This window comes from Pseudorasbora parva, chromosome 14 (genome assembly GCF_024679245.1).
Source record: "Pseudorasbora parva isolate DD20220531a chromosome 14, ASM2467924v1, whole genome shotgun sequence".
In the NCBI taxonomy this organism is placed as follows: Eukaryota; Metazoa; Chordata; class Actinopteri; order Cypriniformes; family Gobionidae; genus Pseudorasbora; species Pseudorasbora parva.
The window spans coordinates 15,684,521-15,712,155 of record NC_090185.1 but is presented as its reverse complement, the minus strand read 5'-3'; the positions used below and the strand labels follow the sequence as shown (position 1 = coordinate 15,712,155).

Genomic DNA, 27,635 nt, shown 5'->3' with positions numbered 1-27,635 from the left:
TTTTCAGGCTGTTTAGAGTGGATATTGGTGCATTTATACTGTCATTAAGGTGTTGCTATGCAGCTGCCAAGATGTTCTGTGGGTTTTGTTTTCATGCATTGCTATGCGGTTGCTAAGCCATTGTAGGTGGTTGTCAGGGTGTTACTATGTGGTTGCAAATGTGTTCTTAGTTTTTAGTTGTAATACCAATTTCTAAGGTATTTTGACTGTTATTAGCACAATATTATGCATTTGCTAGTGGATGGTTGCATACTAACAAAGAGCCCAACCACAAGTCTCTGTAATATTCTGGTCTCTAGATATGGCTCGGGACCCTCTTTAAAGGACCTTTTTTATCATCTGCTCTACAAAAACTGTCCAATCACTTAAAAAGTAATAAAACTGCTCTTCTCAAAAAGACGAGTCAGTGCGGGGTGTGTTACATGCCAAAGTTTAATATTCAACAAACAAAACTAATTGTTATCTTCCACAAATACCCTCAAGATATTTGGGATAAAAAAACTTTTTTACCTGACACACTAATAATTTAGTTTTCTTTACAAAGTGAAAAGTGATAAACATTTTTATCTCTGTCAATAGTATCACTATTCAGCAGACAGACACAATAGCAGGAACTCTCAAAGTCTCAAACTGATGACACAGCAGTGCTGCAGAGTGAACGCTGTTGTTTTTAACTATATTGCATGTCTGCGTTCCAATTTCAATCTAGTGAACTCAAATAGAATCTAGCTCTTTAAATTACATTTGTTTAAAAAAAATTGCAACAAGTGCTCTTAAATAAAAGTGTCAAAAGACTATTTAAAGTGAAAAAGAATAGGAGATATAAAAATGTTGGATTGTTCTAATCTCATGTCATCAATCCAGTAGCTCATAAAGTCGAGCAATGCACCGATGACTCCAAGGTCATGGGTTAAATTCCCACAGAAAACTGCAACTGATAAAATTGTTCAGATAAGCATGCTGCTAAATGCATAATTTTTCAAATAACTTGTGTTCTCGCTGGTTTCTCACTTTAAATAACAAGGCGACCCCATCTCTAACCCTAGCACTGCTGGCACTAAATATTTGTGACCCTTCGAGATAAAGAAAAATGTGATAATCCGCAATGTACTCTTTTAAAATTCTGCTGACCCCTGCAAACTTGTCAGCTGACAAGCATGGACTTCCCAAACCATCATGGAAGCGAAGCGGTGGAGGAAATCCGGTGATTTTCCTGTCAGGAAAAGATGTTTTTCTCACCCTTTCTCTTGCTTGAAGCCGCTGTGTGGTCATATTAAAACCTCTCTCACTCTGTGTCAAGCTGCTCAACATGCAAATCCTTGAAAGCACATGAGCGAGAAGGTCTGAAGAGGTTTTTCTGGAGATGTTTGAAATCGAGATATCCAGTTGTGTCCTGTGACTGGAGATTGCGGCCGGTCTCAGGAGAGGCTTTTCTGTTTGTGTTACATGTTTATCTGACAACTTTTAAGGAGTTTTTCTGGTTTTGAGGAAGCAGACATGTCTTATCTTCTCATTTTGGGACTCACGGTACTGTGGATTATACAGATTCAAGTAAGTTGCATGAAAAGTTGTTGTTCATGTCTTTAGGTAACTATTTAAAGGATTTGCTAATTTTTTGGAGCATGTACCATGGTAATACTATGGTATTAATTGAAGGAATATACTTTTTTTTTTTTAATGGACCATGGTATTATCGATTATTATGGTATTTACATGGTACTCCAAGATACTTATATAAATACCTCGGTAAACCCCATAATTTCTTTTAGTAATTGGTCAGTGTGAACTATTACATTTTTGAAAGGGTGGTATCTTTTTAATTTACAATAATTTTTAGACAAGTACTATGCTGATACTGTGGAACAACATGTAACGCTTTGTAAAGAGTTACAATACCACGGTACATTGCTGTTGCCAGATGATAATACTGTGGTACATTGATTTATAGTATTTGGGTAAGGTGTTTAAAAGTGGAGTCTAAATCTTTAAATAACTATAAATGATTTGTTAAAAGTTGTACCATGGTATTTATTGAATGACCATGTAAGTACTACACTAAATGAATATACACTTTTTAAATAGTACTATGGTCATTTTTTGTTTTTGGACCATGGTAGTACCAATTATTATTTTATTTATATGGAACTCCAAGGCACTTAATTTAATACCATGATACACCCAATTGATATTGTCATGGTACCAGATTTTTATACTTTAATGTATGAAACTGCTAAACATTTGAACTCAACATACCCAGATAGAATCCAGATGTGGGCCACTTCTGGACAAAATGAATGTGAGTCTGAGGTGGCCCACATGTAAAACAGAAAATATGTGCCAAATATCCCAAACACATGTGGGCATTTTATGCAAAGCAGCACTGCTTATGGCTGTCTGCACTCTAAAAAATGCTGGGTTTAAAACAACCCAAGTTGGGTTGAAAATGGACTAACCCAGCAATAGGGTTGTTTTAACCCAACGGTTGAGTTGTTTTAACCCCACAATTGGGTTGTTTTAACCCAGAGGTTGGGCTGAATGTTGCTTAAGACAACCCAATTGCTGGGTTAGTCCATTTTCAACCAAACTTGGGTTGTTTTTAACCCAGCATTTTTTAGAGTGTGGATGTGACCCTAAAGTGGCCCACATGGTAAATAGTGAATATGTCCCAAATCACAAAATGTTTTAAAAAAAAAACATGTTTCTTTAGAAAATTTCGAATCTGGGTGTAAACCAAAAGTTGATGTTGTAGAAAATGTGGCCCAGTTTATTAGGTCTATTTAGCTCTGATATGGTTGTTTGTAGAGCTCCTAGAGAAAACAGTTGAAAAATATAAGATTTTTTGGTGTAAATATAATTTATTATATTATATATTAGGCTATTCTAGCCTAGAAGTTTTTTTTCCCATCAGCGTTCTATCAGCATTTAAATTCTATGACATTTAAATCTAGCATATTTCGCCCATACAGTACCCTAGTGAAATACATATTTTCATGTGATTTTATTTTATTAAATATCAAAAATCGAATAGGTTTGCATCATAAACAACGCCTAGATGGACACTTTACAGTTGGTTGTATGACTGTAAGAAGTCATTCTCCTCAAATGCTATTGAAGTTAGAATCGTGTATATGAGCAATGTATGTAACTTTGGAGATGGTCCCTAAATTCGCGAATATCGAACATCCAACGTCAATCCAACTTTATGCCAGTCCCATCAGAGGTGCTGTGGTTCTGCTGTGATCTTTGTTTAAAACTATTTTCACTGATGAACAAAAGTCAATCGCTGTACGATGAAGGACTCTCCTGCGTTCATCGCACATATAGGCTTTATTTCTGCTATGTTGTTTATGATGAGAGTGCAGATGTCAGTGAGTGAGAGTCGCTCTGAACAAAACTCCAGCATTTCAGCGATGAATAATCTGAACGCCTCCGATTATTAGACATTGCATTCATAATTTTAGAAGAATCACGTGTAATTGGTTATAACACACAATGCAATTATAAGAGATGCCTTTTGAGAAGACTACAATAAAATTAAATCACTGGCGAATATATAAAAATTCAAATTTATTATTAAAAACAATGGTAATCAATGAAGGTGTGAAACATTGAAAACAACTAAGTAATCTTTTTAAAATGCTGAGATGGTTGACCAGATCTGGCAAACAGGAGTGCATTGCCAATGCAGCATTTGGTCCATATGAACATGAGGAACGTGGGAAAGTCCAGGATTAGAATAAAAATCAACCGTAACCCACATTAGAGCCAGGTCTGGTTTATTCGCATTGTTCTTGGCAGACATGTGGCTATGCTGTGATTATCTTGCGGCCCAGATCTGGCAAACAGGAGCAGTATGCCAAAGTACCATCATTCCATGCAGTATGTGGGCCGGATCTGTACCATAGCAGTTTTGCTATCTTGGTTTCAAATTTCCATTCACTATCATCATCATCAACTAAAACATGGTACTTTGTACCCCATGGAGATGATTTGCATTGAAATTGAAATTGCATTAATAAAAAATAAATTGTGTGCACTATTCTTGTTCATTGTTCATGTTTGAGCCACATTTGTGTTTCTGTCGTTCCAGGCCGCCTCGAATCGCTGCGAATCGCTTGATACAGTCCAGGTCACAACTCCCTGCACATCCTGCGCCGCCATCGCTGCTGTCGACTGCAAGCAAGGGTTCAGGAAGATCTCCAAGAGCCCCGAATCATGCAGGTGTGTGATTATTATCCATTTCTGCTTGCTCGGCATGTTTGTGTCTTATCTGCCACTGCCCTGTTTCAGATACGTGGTGGAAATCGGGGATCGTCTGGTAGAGCAGCAAGGCTGCGCTCATAGATGTCAGATGGTTACGACAGTCCAACAGTGCTGTCCGGGCTTCTGGGGGCCCTTGTGCTTGCGTGAGTTACAATGACACCCAAAAACACTTAAGATACACTAAAATAGAATGTAACAGAGCATTTTAGGCTCACCATATATCATTTTCTCCTGAACTATACTAGTCAAGTACAGTGGTATTACTTAAAGGATTTGTTCACTTTAAAATGAAAATTACACCATGAATTACTCGCCTTCAAGCCATCCTAGGTGTACATGACTTTTCTTTTTTTCTTCCGATGAACACAATTATATTATTAATAAATATCAAGTTATATTAATAAATATCCTGACGTTTCCAAGCTTTATAATGGCAGTGATGGGGTCCATTGAGTTTGAAGCTCAAAAAAGTGCATCCATCATCATAAACATACTCCACACGGCTCCGGGGGTTAATAAAGCCTTTCTGAAGCGATGTGATACATTTGTGTAAGAAAAATATCCATAATTAAATCTTTATCAAGTATAAAAGCATATAAAGCATGACTGGCGCAATGTTTGACATCGAACGTAGCATAAGCGTTTTGAATTGCGAGAGGTGTTACAGTTTTTGTGTCAATCGGAAAGTGGTCCACCGGAAGTTATATATTCACTTTATAAAGATTTATCTATGGATATTTTTTTACAAAGCCCCCTCAATTTGCTTTAGAAGGCCTTTATTTATCCCCCAGAGTGGTGTGGATTACTTTTATGATGGATGGATGCACTTTTTTGAGTTTCAAACTCAATGGACCCCGCCACTGCCATTATAAAACTTGGAAGCGTCATGATATTTATTAATATAACTCTGATGGTGTTCATCAGAAAGAAGAACGTCATGTACACCTAGAATGTCTTGAGTGTGAGAAATTCATGAGATCATTTTCATAACTTTCACCTAATCCAACTGGTGACACAAATACTGCAGGTTCTAAGTTACTTAAAGCTGCTTAGGGTAAGAAAGTATCTACTATGTGATGAATTTCCTAACCAGTGCTGTGTGTTTCTCCAGCTTGCCCGAGCTGGTCAGGAAAGGTGTGTAATGGTCATGGTACATGTGAATCTGGAGATTCAGGAAATGGCACCTGTGTTTGTGATGTAAGTGTATCTGAGTTACTACATTCATTTACTTTGATTTAAATGTTATATTACAATTTTTATGTTAAAATGTTTTATTTATTTATTTATTAAATTCAAATAAGTCTTGCTAGGGTAAGTAATAACACAAAATGAATAATAATAATAAAAAATAATAATAAAAACAAATTTAACAATAAAAATAACTATAATAAAAATTAGTTATGTTATGTTATGAGTTATGTTTGAGTTATGTTTTTCTACCTTAAAATTGTTCATTTCATAATTGTGGTTGAACATGCATTTTTGGCCAGGCTGTCATACAAAGAATTATGAAATTATGCAAACAAAAATGTAAATGTACTAGTACACTTAATAACTAACTAAATAAATAATGGTGACATGTACATGTTAATTAATATCACGTTTGAGTAAGTACAATGGCCCTCATTTTTCAATCTTGCGTAGAAACGGGCGTATATGTTGGCGTAAGATTATGCTTACACTCTCACCGCCTGATTTATGAAGCTGTGTGCACCTCTGCAATCCAGGTGTACGCAATACCTGCCCTTGATAAATGCTGTGGCTGAAAACGATCATCATTAGATTAACACGCCCCTATTCAAGTCTCCGCCTCCCCGAAGCCCTCATTTTACGCCATTGGATACACGGAAGACGGCAAAGAAGCGAAACTTCTCCGACGTGGAGATCGGGCGCGCCTCAATCATCTTACTAGTCCACTAGTCAGGGCACTGATTAGGAAATAAGTCAATGGACTGACTCCCTGATCAGTGCTCTGACTACTGAACAAGTGAGATGATTGAGAAGCGCCCATCGAGCCGATCACCAGGGAAGTGGAAAAAAGCGAAATTGTTTTATTTGGGAGTTTAAAGAGTGGGATTAAAGGCACCCACAAAAACAAAATATGGACCTTAATTACGAGTAACAGTGTGGGGGTGGAGAAGTGCACTCCAGCAGTTTAAATAGCTGTTTGGATGAGAAATTATCACAATGCATTATTTTACAGAACAATGATTTTGACATTAGCATTTAATGTCGTATCACGGCACATGTAGGTAGGCTATTGGGGTGTACGATAGTGATGATGATGTGATGTGGAGTACCATTCATTCACATTAATAATTGCATGACAATTTGTAAGATTCTTATTATTATTATGATTTTTATTATTAATGACGCTTATTGTTATTTAGAAGAAGAATGTCGTTATTATTTATTTTATTATTATTATTATTATTATTATTATTATTATTTAAAAGAAGAAGAATGTCAATTTTATTATTTCGACAGTCTGAATTATTTTCAGTCCCAGTCCGTGCGCAGCTGCCGGGCCTAACCCCGAACCATCAGGTAAAGCGCACAGGCTCGCAACTGGAGGAATACATGCCTACAAATCAAATGCTTGGTATCACACAAATTAAACATTTAAGTCCATGTTTCACAATAAGAAACACTGAAGTTTATAATTACTATGTTCTTGTTTTTTGTTTTTTTGTTTTTTTACAGTGGGTTATAATATAGGCCTAGCACATCTTGTCAGTGCGTTTTGTGGTGTTAGGAATTGTTTTCCTGCGCATTTTCCCACTAACTCAAACGTGCGTACACCACCTCCTGAGCTGGCGTAGGATTTGAGCGTGCCGTACGCCAACATCCATATTGATAAATCTCAAAGTCACCGTGGGTTTGGGTGTACGCAAGGTGTACGCTGGAAATTTGGTGTACGCACTTTTGATAAATGAGGGCCAATGTAACTACGTCACTTTAAAATAAAGTGTAACCTAAATAATCTATAGTAAATTAAAGGTACTTTTCTATGTTCTGTTCTTCTACAGCCATTTTATGTTAATTTAGTAATACTGTTTTATTTTTATTTTTATTTAAGTTTGTTGAAAATAGTTGCTTATTTGTTTGTTTTTCATTTATTTATAAGTTATAATATTATTAACGATAATAATAATCAACACTTTTACAGGAGGGATATACAGGTTTTGCGTGCCAGAACTGTTTGAATGAGAATGCCTATGGAGACAACTGCCGTTCAGGTCTGTTATTTATACAACAGTAATTTCTGATCCCATAAGCTTATAATCACCATTTTTTAAGATAAAATGGTCTAACTGTAAAACTATTCTAGTGTGCAGCTGCTCAAATGCAAAGTGTAATTCAGGACCCGACGGGGACGGCGAGTGTTACTGTCAACCGCCATTTTTAGGACCAAAGTGCCTGCAAAGTTAATCCATACATTTCTCTTGGAATACATACAATTACAATTACTATCAATATCATTATGTGGATTTTGTTAACTCACACTTTTCTTTTCCTCTGCAGCTTCTTCATCTTGTTCAAAGTGCCCAGCCTACTCGTACTGTAAACGAGACGACACAGGCATTGTGTGCGAATGTCTGAAAGGATACAAGAAGGTTGGACAAGCGTGTATAGGTACTTTCCTGATGTTTAGCTATATGCATTTTGGGCCAGATTTAGTAAACAGGCCAAATTAGCGTGAATGCGCAATTCCAAAAAAGTGCAGATGGGAGTGGAAAGTTCTGTGCGTGATCTTCTGACAACATCCATAATGACCAACACAATCTACAAAGAGCAGCTATTATCATCTGATTTAAATGTTTTAACATTTTTGGGTAAATAATGGTGCAAATACCAGTAAATTGACGAGCACAAACCTTATCAAATCACCTTGTGTGAATCATTTAAATACTCTGCTCCCATAACTTTTGCGTCTGAAAGGAAGACTCCTACAAATGCATATGCAATAAGATCAGCCAAAATATAACTGTGTCCACGCCTTTTCAGCTCTAATTTTTCCCTTTTGTGTTTTTAATAAATCCTGACTGTTGATTTTTATTGCAAAAGAGGGTTAAAGGAGCACTCCACTTTTTTTAAAAATATGCTCATTTTCCAAGTCCCTTAGAGTTGAACAGTTGAGTTTTACCGTTTTTGAATCCATTCAGCCAATCTCTGTATCTGGCAGGTTCCATTTTTAGCATAGCTTAGCATACATCATTGAATCTGATTAGGCCATTAGCATCACGCTCAAAAATGACTCCAGACTTTATTTTTTCAAAGATATTTTTCCTATTTAAAACTTGACTCTTCTGTAGTTACATCGTGTACTAAGACCACACGGAAAATGAAAAGTTGTGGTTTTTGCAGACCGATATGGTTAGGGACTTTTCTCTCGTTCCTGCGTAATAATCAGGGAACTTTGCTGCCGTTCCATGGGTGCAGCGGCGCGACGATATCACAGCGCAACTTTTAATTTTCTGTTGGTCTTAGTACACGATATAACTACAGAAGAGTCAAGTTTTAAATAGGAAAAATATTGAAAGTCTTTAGTCATTTTTTGAGCGCGATGCTAATGGTCTAATCAGATTCAATGATGTATGCTAAGCTATGCTAAAAGTGCTACAGCCAGATACCGAGATCCGCTGAAAGGATTCAAAAACGGTAAAACTAAACTGTATAACTCTAAGGGACTTGGAAAATAAGCCTATTTTCAAAAACATTGGAGTTTTCCTTTAACGCTATCGTGAGCTGATAGTTAATCATACTTAGTGTATGTTTTGTGTAATTTTAAATGTATTTTTTTTTTGTTTAATACAGCATCAATCTTCTTCCAAAACTTGTTTTTCTCTTAGCCTGACTCACTATGGTTAGCCTATTATAAGTATTTATAATTTAGACCCGTTGGGATGGTTTTTTTTGCGGGGAATTGCAAACATATGTCACTCACCTGTGAGTGTCTCATCGTCATATCGTTAAGTAGAGGAAAGTTGCTCCTGCTACTTTGCTATGTATCTAGTGTGGGAGTGAGAGGTTATTTGTCACAACGAGCAAGGGAGGTTGACATGGAGCCGCAAATCCGGAACCTCCAGGAAATCACCTGTTTTAAACAAACACCGAACAAAGGAGAGTCTGCCAGCAAAAAGAGAATGAGACAGAGCTCGTAATAAAACAAGAATCAACATAGGTTTGGCTTTTTTTTGGCTTTCAACTGTGGGATTTTAAATGTTGTAAAAGTTGCGCAGAGATGCCATTTTATTACTCAGCTGGTGACCAATCTGCATTAAAGAAAAGATTAATTGCCGTATGTAGTTCAGTGTCCATTGTAAAGCGTTATCTATTCCAGTGTTCGGAAGGTTATAAACAGTAAGATAACCATATTCATCTGCAGTCACTCAGAGCCAAAGCACAACCAAAACAATATTCTTCCGCAAAATAAATGCAGTTTTGTTTTTTAACTGCTAGAGGGCCAAAAGTTACAAATTGTACCTTTAAATACAAAATAGTCTATTTTCTATCCATCATCTCTTTCTACCCTGTTTCAGGTGTATGTTCGCCAGGAATTTGTGGCGTGAACGCTAAATGTTCATTTAGCGGTGGGAAGTTTCAATGTGAATGTGAAGAGGGATTTAAGGGTGACGGAAAACACTGCGTTCCCATCGACCCATGCGACACTAATAACGGAGGCTGTCCTGAGGAGTCCACCCTCTGTGAATTTACAGGCCCAGGGAAGGTGAGCAATGCATTGTGGGATGGAATTTGAATCTGAATCTAATGTAGAATTCAATGTTGTTTGTTATAAGAGCTTAGTGTGTGTTTCCTCCCCAGTCGAAGTGTGCGTGTTTGCCCGGGACAGAGTCAGCCGATCCATCCAAGGGCTGCACACCAAAGCCAAAGCCTGTTTGCGCACCGGGTACATGCCACAGCAGCGCCCGCTGCGAGGTTAAATTCAACAGCCCGCCCAGGTCTGTTCCGGTGCTTCCCTTAAAATAACACAGTAAAGGCAACTTTCACTTCCTTCAGTGCCACACTGTTCACTCAGAGAATCTCACGAAACCTGCCCACAACACGTTCAAGTCACATTTCACCCAAGAAAAAAATATTTAATGTTTTTAATTGTTTAAAAATGTATATACAAATATTCTGTTTCATGAAAATGAAGCATATTTTTTAGGGCATCGCAATATTTTTCACATATTTCAAGACATTTTATACCATATTTCTCATTTACTTGATGCATCTGGATGATTTAGTTAAAAATAGTGTAATATTATACATTAAAAATGAGCTTGATAAATTCCTTTTTGTATACATTTTGAAAGTTTTCATAAAAGTTAAACACTTTTCCTCCTGAATTCTCATTACCGCAATGCAAATAAATGTAATTATCATTATTTTAATATGAATGTATATATTTCAAAATGATATATATTTTTGCTTTGTCTCCATCTGTCAAAGGATATTTAAAATGTTTTATACATTGAAGTATTAATACATCATGGTAGTATTAGTCATTTTACTGTATTACAGTAATGAAAATCTAAGGATGCATAATAATTTAAAAGAAAGGAATTCAGAAGACCAAATAGTTGTAAAATAAACGTATTTACGGTAACATCCCTTGAGTCATTATATATATATATATATATATATATATATATATATATATATATATATATATATATATATATATATATATATATATATATATATATATATATATATATATATATATATATATATATATATATAATTTAGATTTTTTTAAATGATAACTCTTCTTCACATTTGGACCACGAACACACACAAAAATTGACTGGATTTTATGAGTTTTGTGGTTGAATTTAAAAAAAGTAACAAATCTGTCCCTTGTGGGTCATTTTGAACCCCTTAGGAATTAATGGTATGATGCAAAAAAATAAAATCTAAATATTTACCACAACTTTACATTACAATTGTCATTGCTGTGATGCATTTGCATGTTTTACTTTCCTCCTAAATTCTTATTACCGACTCTTCCCTGAATGTTATGAAAATGTTATATAGACATTGCATGAACTGCTCAACAGCTCCCCCTTGGGAGAATCGTTTATGCATGGCCTAACGATTAACGCAAATCTGTGTAGTAATGTACTGAATTACAGTGTTCAGTTATGTTTTCTGATATTATTGATGCATGAATTAGATTTGTAGGCCACATTGTTTCCAGTGTAAAGAAAGCCGTAGTAACGAGTGATTCTGTCACGTCATGAATAGCTGAGATGTTTCGCTCAGATGCACGCTGAAGGCCGGGGTATAAACCGAGACATTTCATTCTTTCAGATGCCGCTGCACCGCTCAGCAGATTGGCGATGGCAGACGTTGCTATGGTAACCTCATGGAAAGAGTTCTGGAGCTGGACAGAGAGGGCAGTCAGGCAGGAAACCTCACTGGAAGCATTCGCTTCTTTGGTGGGTCCTTTGAGATCACCAAACCCACTTTTCTGGGGGGGTTTCATTCAACTTTAAGTGAACACTTCAGCCTGTTTTGTCAGTTTGAAAGGAGCTAAAAGCAGTGTTAGATGTGCTTACAGTGTGTTCTGGCTTTCAGAGCAAGCGTGCGAGTTTACTCTGAGCCAACACGGCCCGTTCACTGCGTTCATTCCTGTGGGACAGACCCCATTCCAAGTGAGTTGAAGCACACTGAAAAACACAAACAGTGGCCTAGTAGATTGTGTTTCATGTCCTCATAATGTTTCCTGTTTTTTTTGTTTTTGTTTGTGACAACTTCCTGCTTGTCTCAAGCAGACACTTGTAGGAAAATCCTCCACCAACATCCTGAATGCTGTGTGCAAAAATCACCTGATCCTCGGACAGAAACTTTACAGTGATCTGGAGGGGAAAGATATGTGGATGTACGGAGGAGAAAAGATCAGATTCAAAACAAAAAAGGTATCTGTCTGTCTGTCTGTCTGTCTGTCTGTCTGTATGTCTGTCTGTCTGTCTGTCTGTCTGTCTGTCTGTCTGTCTGTCTGTCTGTCTATATGTCTGTCTGTCTGTCTGCCTGTCTGTCTGTCTATATGTCTGCCTGTCTGTCTGTCTGTCTGTCTGTCTGTCTATATGTCTATCTATATGTCTGCCTGTCTGTCTATCTATATGTCTGTCTGTCTATATGTCTATCTATATGTCTGCATGTCTGTCTATCTGTCTGTCTGTCTGTCTATCTACTGTACATGTCTGTCTGTCTATATGTCTATCTATATGTTTGCCTGTCTGTCTGTATGTATGTCTGTTTGTCTATATGTCTATCTATATGTCTGTCTGTCTGTCTGTCTAATGTCTATCTATATATCTTACTATATGTCTGTCTTCCTGTCTGTCTGTCTACATGTCTGTCTGTCTGTACAAATTGACCTAAGGTGCCGCTGAAATATATTTCTAATCAAGATTTTTTTTACAAGAAATGGCTCATTTTAAACCCACCAGCTTTTGTGATAATGTTTCAGTGAAAAACTAAACTTTCAAAAAGTATTCTAATATTCACAGCTTGGTAAAGCCCATTGAGTCAATTTTTGCAAAGACATACGTGTTGTCACCTTGTCATATGAGCTTCACCTGTGACTAATAATGGATCAATTAGGTCTCAAGTGTGTATAAAAAGAACCCCAGTACACTAGACCTTCACATCAACTGCAACTAGACCTCTGCAAACATGCCTAAGATTCACCCTGAGACTAAAGTTTTGATTATCAAGAGGCTGAAGACCAGATCCACTGCTGATGTGGCAGACACCTTCAATGTGTCTCAGCGTCAAGTACAGAGGATAAAAAAAAGGTTTGAAGAGACTGGAGACGTTTTTGACAAGCCTAGGTCAGGCAGACCCCGCAAGACAACTGCTCGAGAGGACCGTTTGTTGGCTCGAAAATCCAAGGCCAGCCCATTTTCCACTGCAGCAGAGCTCCACGAGACCTGGTCACCTGAAGTCCCTGTGTCAACCAGAACAGTTTGTCGGATTCTGTCTCGAAATGGCCTCCATGGTCGAATCAGTGCCCAGAAGCCAGCACTAAACAAAAGACAACTGAAAAACCATGTGGCATTTGCCAAGGCCCACCGCCTGCTAAAAGGATGGATTCTGGAAAAGTGGCAGAAGGTGGATTTTTCAGATGAATCTTCTGTTGAATTACACCACAGTCGCCGCAAATATTGCAGGAGACCTACTGGAGCCAGAATGGATCCGAGATTCACCCAGAAAACAGTGAAGTTTGGTGGCGGAAAAATCATGGTCTGGGGTTACATCCAGTATGGGGGTGTGCGAGAGATCTGCAGGGTGGAAGGCAACATCAATAGTCTAAAATACCAAGAAATCTTAGCTATCTCTTATATTCCCAACCATAAAAGAGGCCAAATTCTGCAGCAGGACGGTGCTCCATCGTCAAGGCGAAGAAGATCAAGATCCTCCAGGATTGGCCAGCCCAGTCACCAGACATGAACATCATTGAGCATATGTGGGGTAGGATGAAAGAGGACGCATGGAAGACGAAACCAAAGAATATTGATGAACTCTGGGAGGCATGCAAGACTGCTTTCTTAGCTATTCCTGATGACTTCATCAATAAATTGTATGAATCCTTGCCAAACCGCATGGATGCAGTCCTTCAAGCTCATGGAAGTCATACAAGATATTAAATTTGGATCTCACAGCACCACAACTTAATTTGCTGACATATTTTTGTATTTGCAGTAAATTTGTTCAATTTCTGTATAGGCGACACAACTTTTGTCTTGCCAAAATTTGACCTTTCTGTCTTGATTAATTGATAAATATTTTTTCTGTGAAAATAATTTTTTCAGTGCATTAAACATCATTTGGGAGGGTTTTGACTTTTCATATGAGCTATTTCTAACACCAATTAATTAATTAAAAGTCAGGTTAATATCAGGTATTTCTAGAAAATAGATAAGCGACAAGACTTTTGTCAGGGACTGTATATGTCCATTTATATGTCTCACTGTCTGTCTGTCTGTCTGTCTGTCTATATCTCCATTTATATGTCTGACTGTCTGTCTGTCTGTCTGTCTGTCTGTCTGTCTGTCTGTCTGTCTGTCTGTCTATATCTCCATTTATATGTCTGACTGTCTGTCTGTCTTTCTGTCTGTTTATCTGTCTCTCTATATGTCTGTCTGTCTATCTATATGTCTGTCTGTCTGTCCGTCTGTCTATTTGTCCATTTATCTGTCTGTCTGTCTGTCTGTCTGTCTGTCTGTCTGTCTGTCTGTCTGTCTGTCTGTCTGTCTATCTATCTATCTATCTATCTATCTATCTATCTATCTATCTATCTATCTATCTATCTATCTATCTATCTATCTATCTATCTATCTATCTATCTATCTATCTATCTATCTGAACCTACCTTTCTATCGGTTTCTCTGTCTAGTTGCTCTGCTGATTTTTGCATGTATCTTCAGCACTTCATCCTGATGAGGGATCCAGACGTATTGTTTACTATACTTGAGAGTGACATCCCAGCATCCAACGGAATAATTCATTTTATTGACAAGCCCTTTACTCTTACTCATATTGAATCTTCAAACAACAACATGGAGGTAAAGTTGTTCCAACTATTTCACAACCAACTGATCTAGTAATACCTGATAAATAATAAACATCACCAACAGCAGCACCCTCTAATGTAGATGTTCTTTTCTGCAACCTCAAGTTCTCCTCCAGGACCATCGGGGAGATTTTCAGAGAGGATGAAAGGTTCAATCGATTCCTGTCTCTGGTTGATGTGAGTGATCTCCTATCATGCTTGTGTTCTGCACTTCTGCACTGAACCCAAGCATTCATAATATTTTGTCTCTTTCTGCTGCAGAATTGTGGAGCCCTGTTACCCATTAGAGGAGCAGGTCCTCTTACAGTGCTTGTTCCAACCAACAAAGCCATAGACAAATTCAGAGATGGAAGTCTTATGTACATGCTGAATGATGTGAGCTGCCAATATGTGTTTCTGCCTCTAATGAAGTTAGATATGTATAATCAAATTATTTGCATCCCATTTTTACTCATTGTTTTAATCAAACCAAGGTGAAAAAGACATACTATTAAATGTATTAAAAGTGTACTTAAGTATGTGTTTAGTACAATTTAAATATAATACATACTATACTACTTACATTTCAAGTGCATTTTTAATACATTTAATAGGACATCCTTTTCAACCTGGGAAATCCATAGGGCATTTTTATATTCATTCATAACACATACTGATTTTTCATCTCTTTTTTATAAAGGCCAAACCAAAGCTTCAGACGCTTCTGAAACACCATATGTTCTCCCTGGCTGCCGTAAGTTTCTCTTTAACCTCTGAAATCATATATTAAATGCTTTCCCACAGTTATTTTTACATTAAAATTAGGCATTTATGTACATCACTTTGGAGAACTTATGAAATGGTTCAACGGATGCTTTTTTCCTGAAATGTGAAGCACATATTAGTTTTTTAATAGTTTTTATAGTCTTTAATTTGTCATTGCATAAAAATGCTAATGCAAATGCTAATGATAGTCATTTGTGAGTTATATTAGCAGATGAGACATTCTAATTGTAGAAAGCATTAAATTGGAGGAAAATGTATACGCGCCTGAGCAGAGGAATTTGGTGTATTTGTGGGATGTATCTAGATGGTTAACCTCTTAAGAGATTAGCATTTGCTGCCTCCAAGGTTAAGACTATTGCTTCGAGACTCAAAATAAACACTACGTACGTAGAAATGTCGTGTCATATTTTTTGTCAGAACAGGGGTTTAGACAGCCATACTTTTAGTCCATTTTCTAACTGCTCAAATGCTGCTGTCAATAGAGGGTATGCACGTGACGTCACCACCGTCCGGAGTCGCTGCGGTTACACCCACTGAGTGGCAAAAAGACTGAGAGGCAGCGTTGGTTTTCTGCATGAATTATGTGAAATGCACATAAAACCAGGAAGGCAGACTTAAAGGCCCACTGAAGTGCTTTGGAACGCGTCGCATTATTCAATGTGTTGATGTAATTTCCTCTGAATCGGGTCCAGCTGTTAGCAGCTTCTCCCCTTTTTTGAAATAGCCAATAGCGTTTCGTTAATATACAGTTTGAATAGAGCGCAAGAGCAGAACTTTCTCTGTTTAGTAAAGCCAGCAGTTTCCTCTAACTGTTTACCATCATAATCTCTTTCATATCGCTTTTGAAATGCAGCATTCTGTGCAGAATTCAAATGGGTCGATATGTTTGTTGTCTGTGCGGACTCGCGCATATGATCCGCGCTGCACTCTCATGTCTTTGGTCTAAATTTAGACCAGAGCTGTTGGGGTGTGTGCGCTGAGGCTGTGCGTGAAACTAACGTGAAAACAGACTTTATTCGCCTCAAATGAAAGCATATTTACACTGAATCATTCCCTATCACATATATAGTGTGCTATGTGCCTTTCACCATGTAGAAATTAGTAAATGTGTGTTAACAACTGACCGATTTCAGCCACAGCTTCAGCAGTGTAGGGGGCGGGCTTTATATTCTAGAGAGCATTTTGATTGGACAGAAGATTTGACGAGAAAGTGAAGTCTGCGTAGCCTGACAAGCCAGACCCACATCAAGATGTTTGGTCTGGAAACTTACCATAGACAGGGCTCAATCAGAGGGGCGGGATAAACGGTTGTCTTTCAAACTCCCTCTGCACGCGATAGGATAGCACTACCACCAACCAGAGCAACGAAGGTGAAACAGAGCTCGCTGACAGATTAAACATTCGCCATATCCGGTCGGCAAAACTCAGAACACATCTTCCCTTTTTAAGAATGACTCCAGTGCCGTTCTTTGTTCTTTTCTCAGAGAAAAGCTTAACTCCAAGTCTTCCAGAGTCGCGGTCAGAGCTGATTCGAAAGACCGCCGTTCGCCAGTTTCTGTGTTTACTAGAAGCACACAAACACAACTCGGCCGTCGTCATTATGGCCCTGCCCACCAACTCTATACATGATGTGATTGGCCCGGCAAGAGTTAGGCGAATACAGCTCAGAAGCGTATTGAGAGTTGCTAGACGACACTTGCGGGCAGATTAAATTTGCTGCTGCTAGGGTGCGTCTAGATTTCTAGGCTAAAGTCTGCGTTGATGTCACCAAAATCTGAGATTGGTTTTAAAGGAAGTGGGAGACTGTAAATTTTGAATGCTTATATCTCCTAAATGCAAATTTTGTCATAGTTTTGGAACACACCAGCTTATTCATAACTTTAAGGCTAACACAGTCATACTAAAAGCTAAAAAACTTCAATTTTGATTTCAGTGGACCTTTAATATTAGCGTGTAATTTTCTTACTTAAACCACTGCCGCCTGCTGCTTCTGCTACTGACTGCTTTTAGATGGAAAAGCTGCCCATAACTGCTGGTCTAGGATCTGTTTTCTTCGTAATAATAGCATATTATTAGCGCAAAAGAGCTGGCTAAAAATCCAGTGCGTGTCTTTATTTGCACTCAGTCAAATAATTACATTGCCAACGTGTTTTTGCTTCGGTGAGTAATTTAGCCAATCACAGACATGTTTGTTGATTTCTTGAACGTAATGGCCAATCACGGGTGTTGAAGATAGAATTCACTTGCCACTCGAGTGTTTGTCCAGTGCTGGGTTCCGCACGCGCGCAAATCCTCTCTAACAAAGTGTAGACATTATGTAAATAAGAGATTCAGTGTGCAGTAAGGCTGCACGATTAATCGCAATTTACATGAAATCGAGCACATCACAATTTGAAAAAGGACTGCGAAAAAAAGCAACATGCGTCAAACATCTGGCTTACAGATTCACTCTCGAAATTGCGATGACTGACAGTGATAAATATTTATGATTTACGAAATCAGGCTCATGAAAATGTCAGGAAAACACAATTCCTGGCTGCATGTATATCCACGGATCACTGGATCTTTGATAAGTTGTAAGGAACACTATATCGGGCACATCCTTCAGTTTAAAATGATAATTGTTTGCTCTACTCGCATTTTCCTCTATTAACTCCAGTCATGCAGCAGCTCTTCTGCCACTCAGTGGGGCTGAGGGTGCGTGTTCCGAAAGGAAAGCAACGTCGATGCATACCGTCTATTTAAATACACCATTTGTCAATGTCAGTACACTAGCAGATAGCCTCAAAGCTAACAGACATGAACTAAAATCTTCACATTTGGATTTAATGATTTTATGAAAACTGTAGCTGTGAACCATTTATGCAATGGATAACATAGTATATCACATCACATATCTTTTGCTTAGATCACTGTGGACCAGCTTGCCAGCATGTCTGCGATTATGACCATGGCCAATGAGATCTTAATGATCAATGCCTCTGAGGATGTAAGTGACTGTCCTTCATTGATTGCATTGGCTGTAACTTCGGATGGAAATTAGATATTTCTTATCAAATTTGGTGCAAACGTGTTGGGCCTAATTCTGTGTAAAATAAAATAAAACAAAAATTTAAAAAAATGGTGACTTAGTGGCAGTATAATAAGAGAATTGAAAATTATGGGACTGTTGTTCTTACATTCTCTCAATCGATCCACAGGGAAGAGTCTTTCTGGGTGATAAAGGAATACTTCTCGAAACGAAAGACATTGTCGCGTCTAATGGAATCATTCACCTGATTGATGGAGTCCTGGTACCTTCGTCCATAGTTCCCATAATGCCCCATCGTTGTGACATTAATGGGAGCGTTATCAAGACTGTAGGTTCCCTTTAATGGGTATTATGTAATGTGTGTCGACATCATTCTTGTATGTGTAGCCAGCAAATCAACTGATCAATAACAGCATCTTCTCTAGAACAAAGCACTAAATAATAAGCAAAATTAATTAATAAAATCATTAGTTATTATAGTCATCCTACCTTATAATTCTGCCTTATAAGTCTGAATAAACTGGTCACAATATTTCAAAATGTTTTGCTTCTCTCCGTAGGGTCCCTGTGTCCCATGTAGCCATCTCCATGAGTCACAATGTCCACCTGGAACTGTTGAGCTGGTATTTGTTGTTTTCTGTTATTTATGAACCATATCAGACATCTTTAATCAATACGCAGTTGTTAAAAGTCGTTTTGAATGAATGTGTTTTCATTCAACATTGCACAATCAGAACAGCAGCAGTGCTGGCCATAATTTATTGAAAAGAAAGCTGCATTTGGCCATTTTTATTTCCCTTTGATAGACAAGTCATCTTACATATTGCCATCCATTTACTGATCCCAAATTGGAATGGTTGGACGCGGGAGGCTGTGCCAAATACTGCAACGTTACTCAGATGGTATGAAAACGAGGTCCCAGATCACACAGTGTTCATAGTTCCTTCAAATGCATTGACTATTAAATATTCTGAATTGTTTCTAATGACTAATCTGTGAGGTGTTTGCCGTCTTGTCTGCAGACACCAGAGTGTTGCAGTGGTTTTTATGGGCCGGACTGTAAGCCGTGCATTGGAGGTTTCCAGCACCCGTGTTATGATAAAGGGACTGTAAGTGCACCGTAAAAAATTATTTATTCAGTTTACTTAATTAAATTGTGCAAACTCGTTGCCTTAATTCAATAAAGGAAGCATTACTTAATTCCATTAAGTTGTTCTTACTTAAACCATTTAAGTTTAGCCAACTTAATTCTATCTGTGATCTGAGGAAGTGTACTCCCAGAGTGGATAGCGGCATGAATACATAAATTGTTTCATTTTTACTATTTTTGGCTTTATTTTACCATTTGTCTTTTGTCAGTATAACCCCAATAACAACAACAAATAAAATTTTAAAGGTCTTATTAATAATAATAAAAAATTAATTAATTAAAAAAAAATCCTTGTTACCATTGTTGTGTTTTGCACGCTGAATGTTGAAGTCTGTGTGTGACACACACATGGTCAACTGCTATTCTCACACATATAGAGGGATTATATCGACCCAATTAAAAGTTAGTGCGATAAATATTATCAAAACATTTTAAAAATATCATTATTTGACATGAAATAGTTTATATATCTATTATATATATTACTTCCCTTCCTTTGAAATCAGATACCTGTGAAACGAATCACAATTATGGTGAGAGGAATTGGAGGATATGAGTTAAAAGTCTATTAAAAATTGCCCGCCCAGCCACTTGGTAATTTTTTTGGTTTGGCAAAATGGTACTCAAACCAGTCAAGTGAAGTTTACTTGGGTTTTCTAAGTAACAAAGGCATAGCATGCAAATAGTTCAGATTACTAGATTGTTTTAAGTAAATTCAACAAATTACTGGACATTCAGTAAAGCTTACTAAACAGTTTTAGTAAGAACAGCTGTTGGATTTTACAGTGATGAACTCAACATGAACATGACATCAGCTGAAGGAAGTGCTGGTGTTTATTAGTCATGTCTCTGTCTGTAGTGTTTCGACGGCATCAATGGAAACGGCTCCTGTAAGTGTGAACCAGCGTTTAAGGGCGTAGCGTGCCACCTCTGCTCAGACCCCAACAAACATGGAGAAAACTGTGATGAAGGTGACGTTATGTACCTTATATGCTTTTTGTTTACCAGTTTCCCTTTTCAAAGTACCTCCTTCTGTCTTTTTGTCCAAACCGTGACCCGCCGCTGATACAGCACCAGCGTTCGTGACCTTCTCCTCTCCTCACGCTCTGTTTGGTCCTGTAGATTGCCGCTGTGTCCACGGTGTCTGTGATAACAGGCCTGGCAGTATGGGGCTGTGTAGGAAAGGATCCTGTCAGGACGGGTTTTCAGGGGACCTTTGTGACCAGACCGCCACCCCCTGCAACTCAGACGGTGTCCTTGCACAATGCCACCTTCACGCCAAATGTGTCTTCATCAATGAACAAACCATGTTAGTGTCACTTGAGCATGGTGTATTGATCAATATAGATTGCCCATATTTTATTTTATTTTATTTATTTTACAGCTATTTTATTTTATTTTATTTATTTGAATATTTGTAAAATATTTGGCTTTTTTTAACAAACGAATCCTTTTAACTTGCAACACCCTTTATTATTTTATATTTTATTTATTTACCTATTTGAGTTATTTTATTTTATTTTAGACAACATATTTGCCCATTTAAAAAAAAAAATTGTTCTTCTTATTATTTATTTGTATTTAATTTTTTTTTTTTTTAAATTCTCATTTTGTAAAACATTTTTTACAACCCAATTCAATGCCCATTATTATTTTACATTATTTTAATTTAAAAAATAATAATAATTTTACGTTTATTTTTACACTCAGTTATTTTTATTATTTTAGACAACATTTTTGTCAAATATTTGGCAATTATTTTTTACAACCCAATACAATGCCCAGTATTATTTTACAATATTTTTTTATTTTTTATTTTTTATTAAACAGTTGTTTTATTTTTAGACAATATTTTTGCCCATTGTTTTATTTTATTTTATTTCATTTTTCATTTTTTTCCAATTTAATTTATTTTACGCTCAGGGTTTTATTTGATTTTTGTAAAATATTTGTTATTTTTATTTTATTATTACTATTTTTACAGTCAGATTTATTTTATTTTATTTTAGACAACATTTTTGGCAAACATTTGGCAAACATTTTTTCCAACCCAATACAATGCCCATTATTATTTTATATTATTTTATTTTTACAGTTATTTTATTTTAGACAAAAAGTTTGTCAAATATAGGCGTATTTTTTAGGAAAACCAATACTTTTATGCAATGGTTTGTTTTTTATTTTGTTTTTTTTTTATTAAAAACTGTTTTTACAGCATTTTATTTTAACAACATTTGTGGCAAATATTGGGACTTTTTTTTTTTACAACCAGATACTTTTACTCTGCAGTGCCCATTGAAGCAAGCATCTTAGCAGTGTCAGTGTTATTGTGTGTAACTTTTGTAATGTGTCGACTTGTTAATTGGCATCTGTCTTTGGCATGTTATTGATCTATTGTACATTGTGCTGTAGGTGTGCTTGTTTGCCTGGATATGAAGGGGATGGTTACACCTGCACTGAATCCAATCTCTGCCTCCAGCCTCAGAGAGGAGGCTGCGACGTCAATGTGAGACAGATGTATTTCCCTTTTCCAGCGGTTTCCCTTTAGCCCTCAGATGCTGAGCGAGTCTAAAGTGTAATAATCTGCCCTGCTTTCACTAGTGCATCAGCTGCAGTGATTCAAAGTCACCCTTTGATTCAAACTGACACATGGAAATGATGTCAAGCATTGGCCAGGGTTGACTTTTGAAGCGTTTACAAAATTATAACATAAGTCTATGTATAACAAGACATACAAAGTTGAAATTGATTGAACATTTGTATGCCTAATTTCAACTTTTTGTTCATAATTACGATTTACTAAATACATGTTTTTCTTACAGTATGTGGAGGAAATGGGCTTCCATAGCAACTCCTATATTGTGAAATGTGTTTCAGTGATGAATCAGACAGCTATTACTCCACAACATCGCTACTTGTAAAAGTACTTTGTGAATGTACTTTCTCTCGCCAACCTTACTTACATCAGCTGAAATGTTATGAAAACCAGCAGAAATAGTATAAAAGCCAACTTATATGACACGCTGCTCAATCATGCTTGATATGACCATGTTACTTTATTTAAGTCAGTTTTGATATCACGTTTACCTTAATTCCGTTTTTTGTGATTGTGTTTAATAGGCTTTGTGTACGTACGATGCGGGAAAGGTGAACTGTGTCTGTATGGAAGGATGGACAGGTGATGGAAGCTTGTGTGTGGAGATCAATAACTGCCTGCTGGAGAGTCGTGGTGGATGTCATAAAAATGCAGACTGCACCTCCACTGCACCAGGACAGGTAACGATCCTGATACCATAACCTAGATTAGTAAATAACCTGTGAGGATACAGTTAAAGGAACTGTGTGTAAAAATATGTATTTCAATTGATCATAAAATGGCCCTGATATGTCACTAGACATTAAGAAGTCATGTTTATTTCAAATACTTACATCACTGACAACAGTCTGGCCAGGATATTGTCTAAAAGTTGTTGTTGCAGCCCTCAACTGATGTTGATGTTGACATGTTGTGTTTTGGTCTGAAGCTCCACCCTCCTCCTATCGACCAATCACAAAGTCAGTAGTGTTTCTGCATCTGGGTTGCCAGTTCTGCTCTAGTTACCACAGCTTCAGCTACAAACGTTCCTTCTGGATCCTGCAGCTTATCTGGCAACCTCGAGTCAGAGGGAGGGGGAGAGGGGATACACCGCTCTACAGTCATTTGAAAGTGATTGCAGTTCCAGATTTGGCCACAATCTTACATACACTTCCTTTAACCTTTAGGACAGAAAAACACAAAAACATATCTCTTTAATATCTCAATTGTCTCTCACATCATCAAATTTGAAAGTATTTTGCATCTACATGTCTTCTCTAGTCCATAAATTATGTTCCGGGTCAATTTGACCCGAACACATTTTTGAGTTGAGGTCTGAGTTGCTATCCACATTTATTTTAGAACTCTGTACTTCTTATTGTATTACAACTATTGTCTGATTTATGCAAGTTTGCAATTCTCCAAAGGAATTTTAAGGGGGAAAAAATATACAAAACTGAAGAAATGAGCTATGAAAGAAAAAAAACGTTGTACACCCAGACCTGAGTTTTGTTCAACTCGTTTTTCTGTTCAGAATGAATGTAGCTGCAAGAAAGGCTACATGGGAGATGGCATGGCCTGTGAAATCGTCAACCCCTGTTTGTCAGATAACGGAGGCTGTCATTCTCTGGTCTGTACAACACAAATAACTTGTCAAAATGGCTGATTCTGGTGAAATTGTATTTAAGGCTTAAACTCCTTTATGCTAGCATGTAATGTGGCGGAATTGCTCAATAATGTTTCCAGGCCACATGTAAATTGAAGAGTCCTGGATTACGCGAGTGCACGTGCCCAAGCGAATACGAAGGCGATGGACTCGTGTGTTATGGAAACATGCTCGTGGTAAGATGACGCATTCATTTAATCCCGAGCTTTTAAATCGGATGTCAACATAATGGACACAAGAGATTTGTTGCTAAAAACTGGTTTAAGTTTTAAAAATAAATGTGTTAAGTTTTTCATTTTTTTTATTCATGTTTTTATTTTCAGGAGCTAGATGGAAATTCTGTGTTTTACAATTTCAATCGCTTCCTTCAAGTAAGTACATCTTTACTCAAATTGTCGATTTTTATAAGTGACGTAATTAAAAGAAAAAAAGTAATATTTACCACATAAATATTATTCTACAACATTTCTGTGTTTATCTGCAGAGGCACAAAGTGATTGAGAGTGACAGCAGAGTCACAGCTTTGGTTCCATCTAAAGCTGCTTTCAGGAACCTCAGCGATTCAGACGAGTCTTTTTGGTTTGATTATTACAGGATGCCTCACCTTCTAAAGTATGTGTTTTGTTCAACATTGAGAGCTGGTTTATGAGATTTTCAAAAGAGAGTAAATGTCATGTAATCATTTTCTGTACGTGATTTCTGTCTAGAGTTCATTTTTTAGATGGGATCTACACCTCTGAAGACTTACAGCAGCAAGTTGGTAAAACAATTCAGACTATAGGAAAGACTAAATGGGAGGTCCAAAGCAACGGCAGGGTAACTGTCAGACAAAACCCCACCCCTTGGATAAACAACAGCCTTAAATTGGTCATCTTTCACTGCTGTAATGTGATCTGTTCACACTTGTGTCCCTAGGACCTCATGATCGGCAATGCTACTATTCTTGTTCCGGACCTCAAGGCAATTAATGGGTGCATTCACATTATTGACACGGTAATTCAACTTTGCGAAGATGTTGTCTGGTTAAAATACCAAACCAGAAGTATTAAACTTCAGTGTATCCCACACTGTTTGTGCTACAAATGTACAATAATGAGATAATGGGATTTCCCATTGACTTACATGGACCAGAACAACTGCATAGCAACACCCTAGTATCCACTAAAAATACATATACATTACTGCATAGCAATGCCTTAGCAACTACTCAGAATACCCAGCAACATTAGAGAAATGCCCTAAACACACATAGAGCACCCTTGTAATTACCTAAAAACTCCCCAACAATAGCAAAGCAAGGCCCAAAACACGCTTATAACACTTTATGAATGGTTTAGCAACACCCTATCAATAACGAGGCAATGCCCTAAACACCTTTAAGGCACTCACAAATGCTGACAAATGGCAATAGACGCTGCACTGGGTTTTGTTGGATCAGTGTGTTGCCCCCGTCTGCATCTGTTGGCAGCTGTTGAAGCTTGTTTTCACCTATTGAACAAGCTGAAACTGTGCTTGTTGGGTTTTGGAATGTCTGAGAAGTGACGTACTTTAATCAGGTTATTGTCCACAGTTACGACGTCTGTCGGTAGAGTGTGAATTGGCTTTTAGAACACTTAAGTTATGGCATAGCAATGCCTAAGCTACCCAAAATCCATTAGCAACAACCTAAACACATCACCCTAAACACAAGTAGCAATTTCCTAGCAACACTCTAGCAAAAAAATAGCAATGTTCTAAACACACATAGAACACCTAATGACTGCATAGCAACAACCTTTAACACCCTAGCAACAACATAGCAATTCCCTAAACACACTTAGAACACCTTATCAAATGCATAGCACCACCCTAGCAACTGTCAAAAACACGTAGAACGCATAAGTGTCTGCAAAGAAATGCCCTAGCAACTACCCAAAACACCCTAGCAACAACATGGCAATCCTCTAAACACACTCAGAACACTGTAGAAATTGCATAGTAACACCCTAGCAACAACATAGGAATGTTCTAAACACACATATAACACTTTATCAACTGCATAGCAACACCCTAGCACCAGTCTAAAACATGGAAAACACATAAGCCACTGCATGGCAATGCCCTAGCAAATACCTAAAACGAACTAGCAAAAATATAAGCACTCCCCTAAACACACTCAGTACACCATAGCAACTGCATAGCAACAAAATAACAACTATCAAAAACATGTAAACACATTAGCAACTGCACAGAAATGCCCTAGCAACTAACCAAAACACCCTAGCAACAACATAGTAATCCTCTAAACACACTCAGAACCCTGTAGCACCTGCATAGCAATGCCCTATCAACAACCCAAATTGCCCTAACATCATAGTAATGCTTAAACACACTACAACAACCTTATAAATTGCATAGAAACACCCAAGCAACAACACAGGAATGTTCTAAACACAACACCTTATAAACTTAGACACACTTAGAACACCTTATCAGCTGCATAACAACACCCTAGCAACACCCTAAAACATTAAGAACACCTTAACACCGCCTAGGCAACCTAGCTTTGTGGTGCCAGTTTTCTTATTAGTCATTCAGATCTAGTTTGGCCATATTATTCACACCATTCTGTGAAATATGACAATTAAAATTGCACATTTTCATACATAGCAAATCTGTTTTTCTCTTAGGTTCTTAAACCCGCTCTATCTGATTTACCTCCACCACCTCCCACTTTGATGAAATTCCTGAACAACACACCAGAATTCAGCCTTTTCAGGCAGGCGGCACTGGTGTGTTTCTGCCATTCACCTAGAGATATAACTTACTCAATATTTTCAGATAGAGTACCATAATAACTGGATACTGATTTTGTTACATAAGCATAGTTGTTTCTATTTTTTAGCTTTACAACTTGGAAAGCCTTATCCCAACTAGAGATTACACCATTTTTGTCCCGTATGACAGTGCCATACAAGAGTACCTGAATGAAACAAACTCTACACAACTGGTGAGTGAATCTTTTCGAAACAATGTTAGATTGTGTGTCTAAATCATAAATTTGACAAATTGACGCTTTTCAACAGAGCAAAGACATCGTACAATATCATGTGATTATAAACGAGCAACTCTTTCCTGAACACTTGGGCGATGGACTCTTCAAGAACACGTTTTTGGGAAATGGCACCCAGATCATGTTTTATGTGGACAATGAAAATCAGGTATTGCACAACTGGCAACAACTCACATTCTATGCTTAGATGAAAATATTTATTAGTAGATTAACTATTCCTAACCTCCAGATAATGGCCAATGACGTTCCCATAAACGCAAGCTTCACTGAGACAAGGCATGGCACAGTATTCGGAATCCCACGTGTCTTAGACCTCCACAAGAATCACTGCAGTAATGACGTGATTTTAAAGATTTCTGTAAGTTTCTGCTGGCACTTTTGAGGTTAACCTCCAAGTGGTTTATCTAACAAAGTTAAGAAACGTTTGCTCTCTTTGCAGGGCCGCTGTGGAGATTGCAATGCTGCACCAAAATGCCTCTATAATGCCAAACCTGTAAGATAGGTCTACTGTTGTTTTAGTTTGTTCTTAATTTTCATGTGATTAA

General features: G+C 37.4%; 1 protein-coding gene across 1 annotated transcript in view; it reads left to right on the top strand.

Annotated features, from left to right (window-relative positions):
* The first annotated feature begins 1,213 nt into the window (after positions 1-1,213).
* stab1 (stabilin 1) overlaps positions 1,214-27,635 on the top strand; it is a 49,253-nt gene continuing 22,831 nt past the window's right edge. The window contains exons 1-36 of the mRNA XM_067415615.1: positions 1,214-1,551; positions 4,091-4,221; positions 4,291-4,406; positions 5,375-5,460; positions 7,433-7,502; positions 7,595-7,690; positions 7,789-7,899; positions 9,807-9,994; positions 10,090-10,226; positions 11,584-11,711; positions 11,851-11,927; positions 12,048-12,191; positions 14,706-14,843; positions 14,957-15,028; positions 15,113-15,226; positions 15,531-15,584; positions 18,525-18,605; positions 18,817-18,975; positions 19,208-19,270; positions 19,454-19,549; positions 19,670-19,756; positions 20,657-20,768; positions 20,920-21,106; positions 22,210-22,303; positions 22,918-23,073; positions 23,907-24,002; positions 24,119-24,214; positions 24,362-24,409; positions 24,523-24,650; positions 24,746-24,854; positions 24,954-25,031; positions 26,708-26,809; positions 26,923-27,027; positions 27,104-27,238; positions 27,320-27,448; positions 27,530-27,583. Coding sequence (XP_067271716.1) covers positions 1,498-1,551; positions 4,091-4,221; positions 4,291-4,406; positions 5,375-5,460; positions 7,433-7,502; positions 7,595-7,690; positions 7,789-7,899; positions 9,807-9,994; positions 10,090-10,226; positions 11,584-11,711; positions 11,851-11,927; positions 12,048-12,191; positions 14,706-14,843; positions 14,957-15,028; positions 15,113-15,226; positions 15,531-15,584; positions 18,525-18,605; positions 18,817-18,975; positions 19,208-19,270; positions 19,454-19,549; positions 19,670-19,756; positions 20,657-20,768; positions 20,920-21,106; positions 22,210-22,303; positions 22,918-23,073; positions 23,907-24,002; positions 24,119-24,214; positions 24,362-24,409; positions 24,523-24,650; positions 24,746-24,854; positions 24,954-25,031; positions 26,708-26,809; positions 26,923-27,027; positions 27,104-27,238; positions 27,320-27,448; positions 27,530-27,583 — 3,831 coding nt within the window. The 5' untranslated portion in view covers positions 1,214-1,497. The remainder of the gene's footprint in view (positions 1,552-4,090; positions 4,222-4,290; positions 4,407-5,374; positions 5,461-7,432; positions 7,503-7,594; positions 7,691-7,788; positions 7,900-9,806; positions 9,995-10,089; positions 10,227-11,583; positions 11,712-11,850; positions 11,928-12,047; positions 12,192-14,705; positions 14,844-14,956; positions 15,029-15,112; positions 15,227-15,530; positions 15,585-18,524; positions 18,606-18,816; positions 18,976-19,207; positions 19,271-19,453; positions 19,550-19,669; positions 19,757-20,656; positions 20,769-20,919; positions 21,107-22,209; positions 22,304-22,917; positions 23,074-23,906; positions 24,003-24,118; positions 24,215-24,361; positions 24,410-24,522; positions 24,651-24,745; positions 24,855-24,953; positions 25,032-26,707; positions 26,810-26,922; positions 27,028-27,103; positions 27,239-27,319; positions 27,449-27,529; positions 27,584-27,635) is intronic.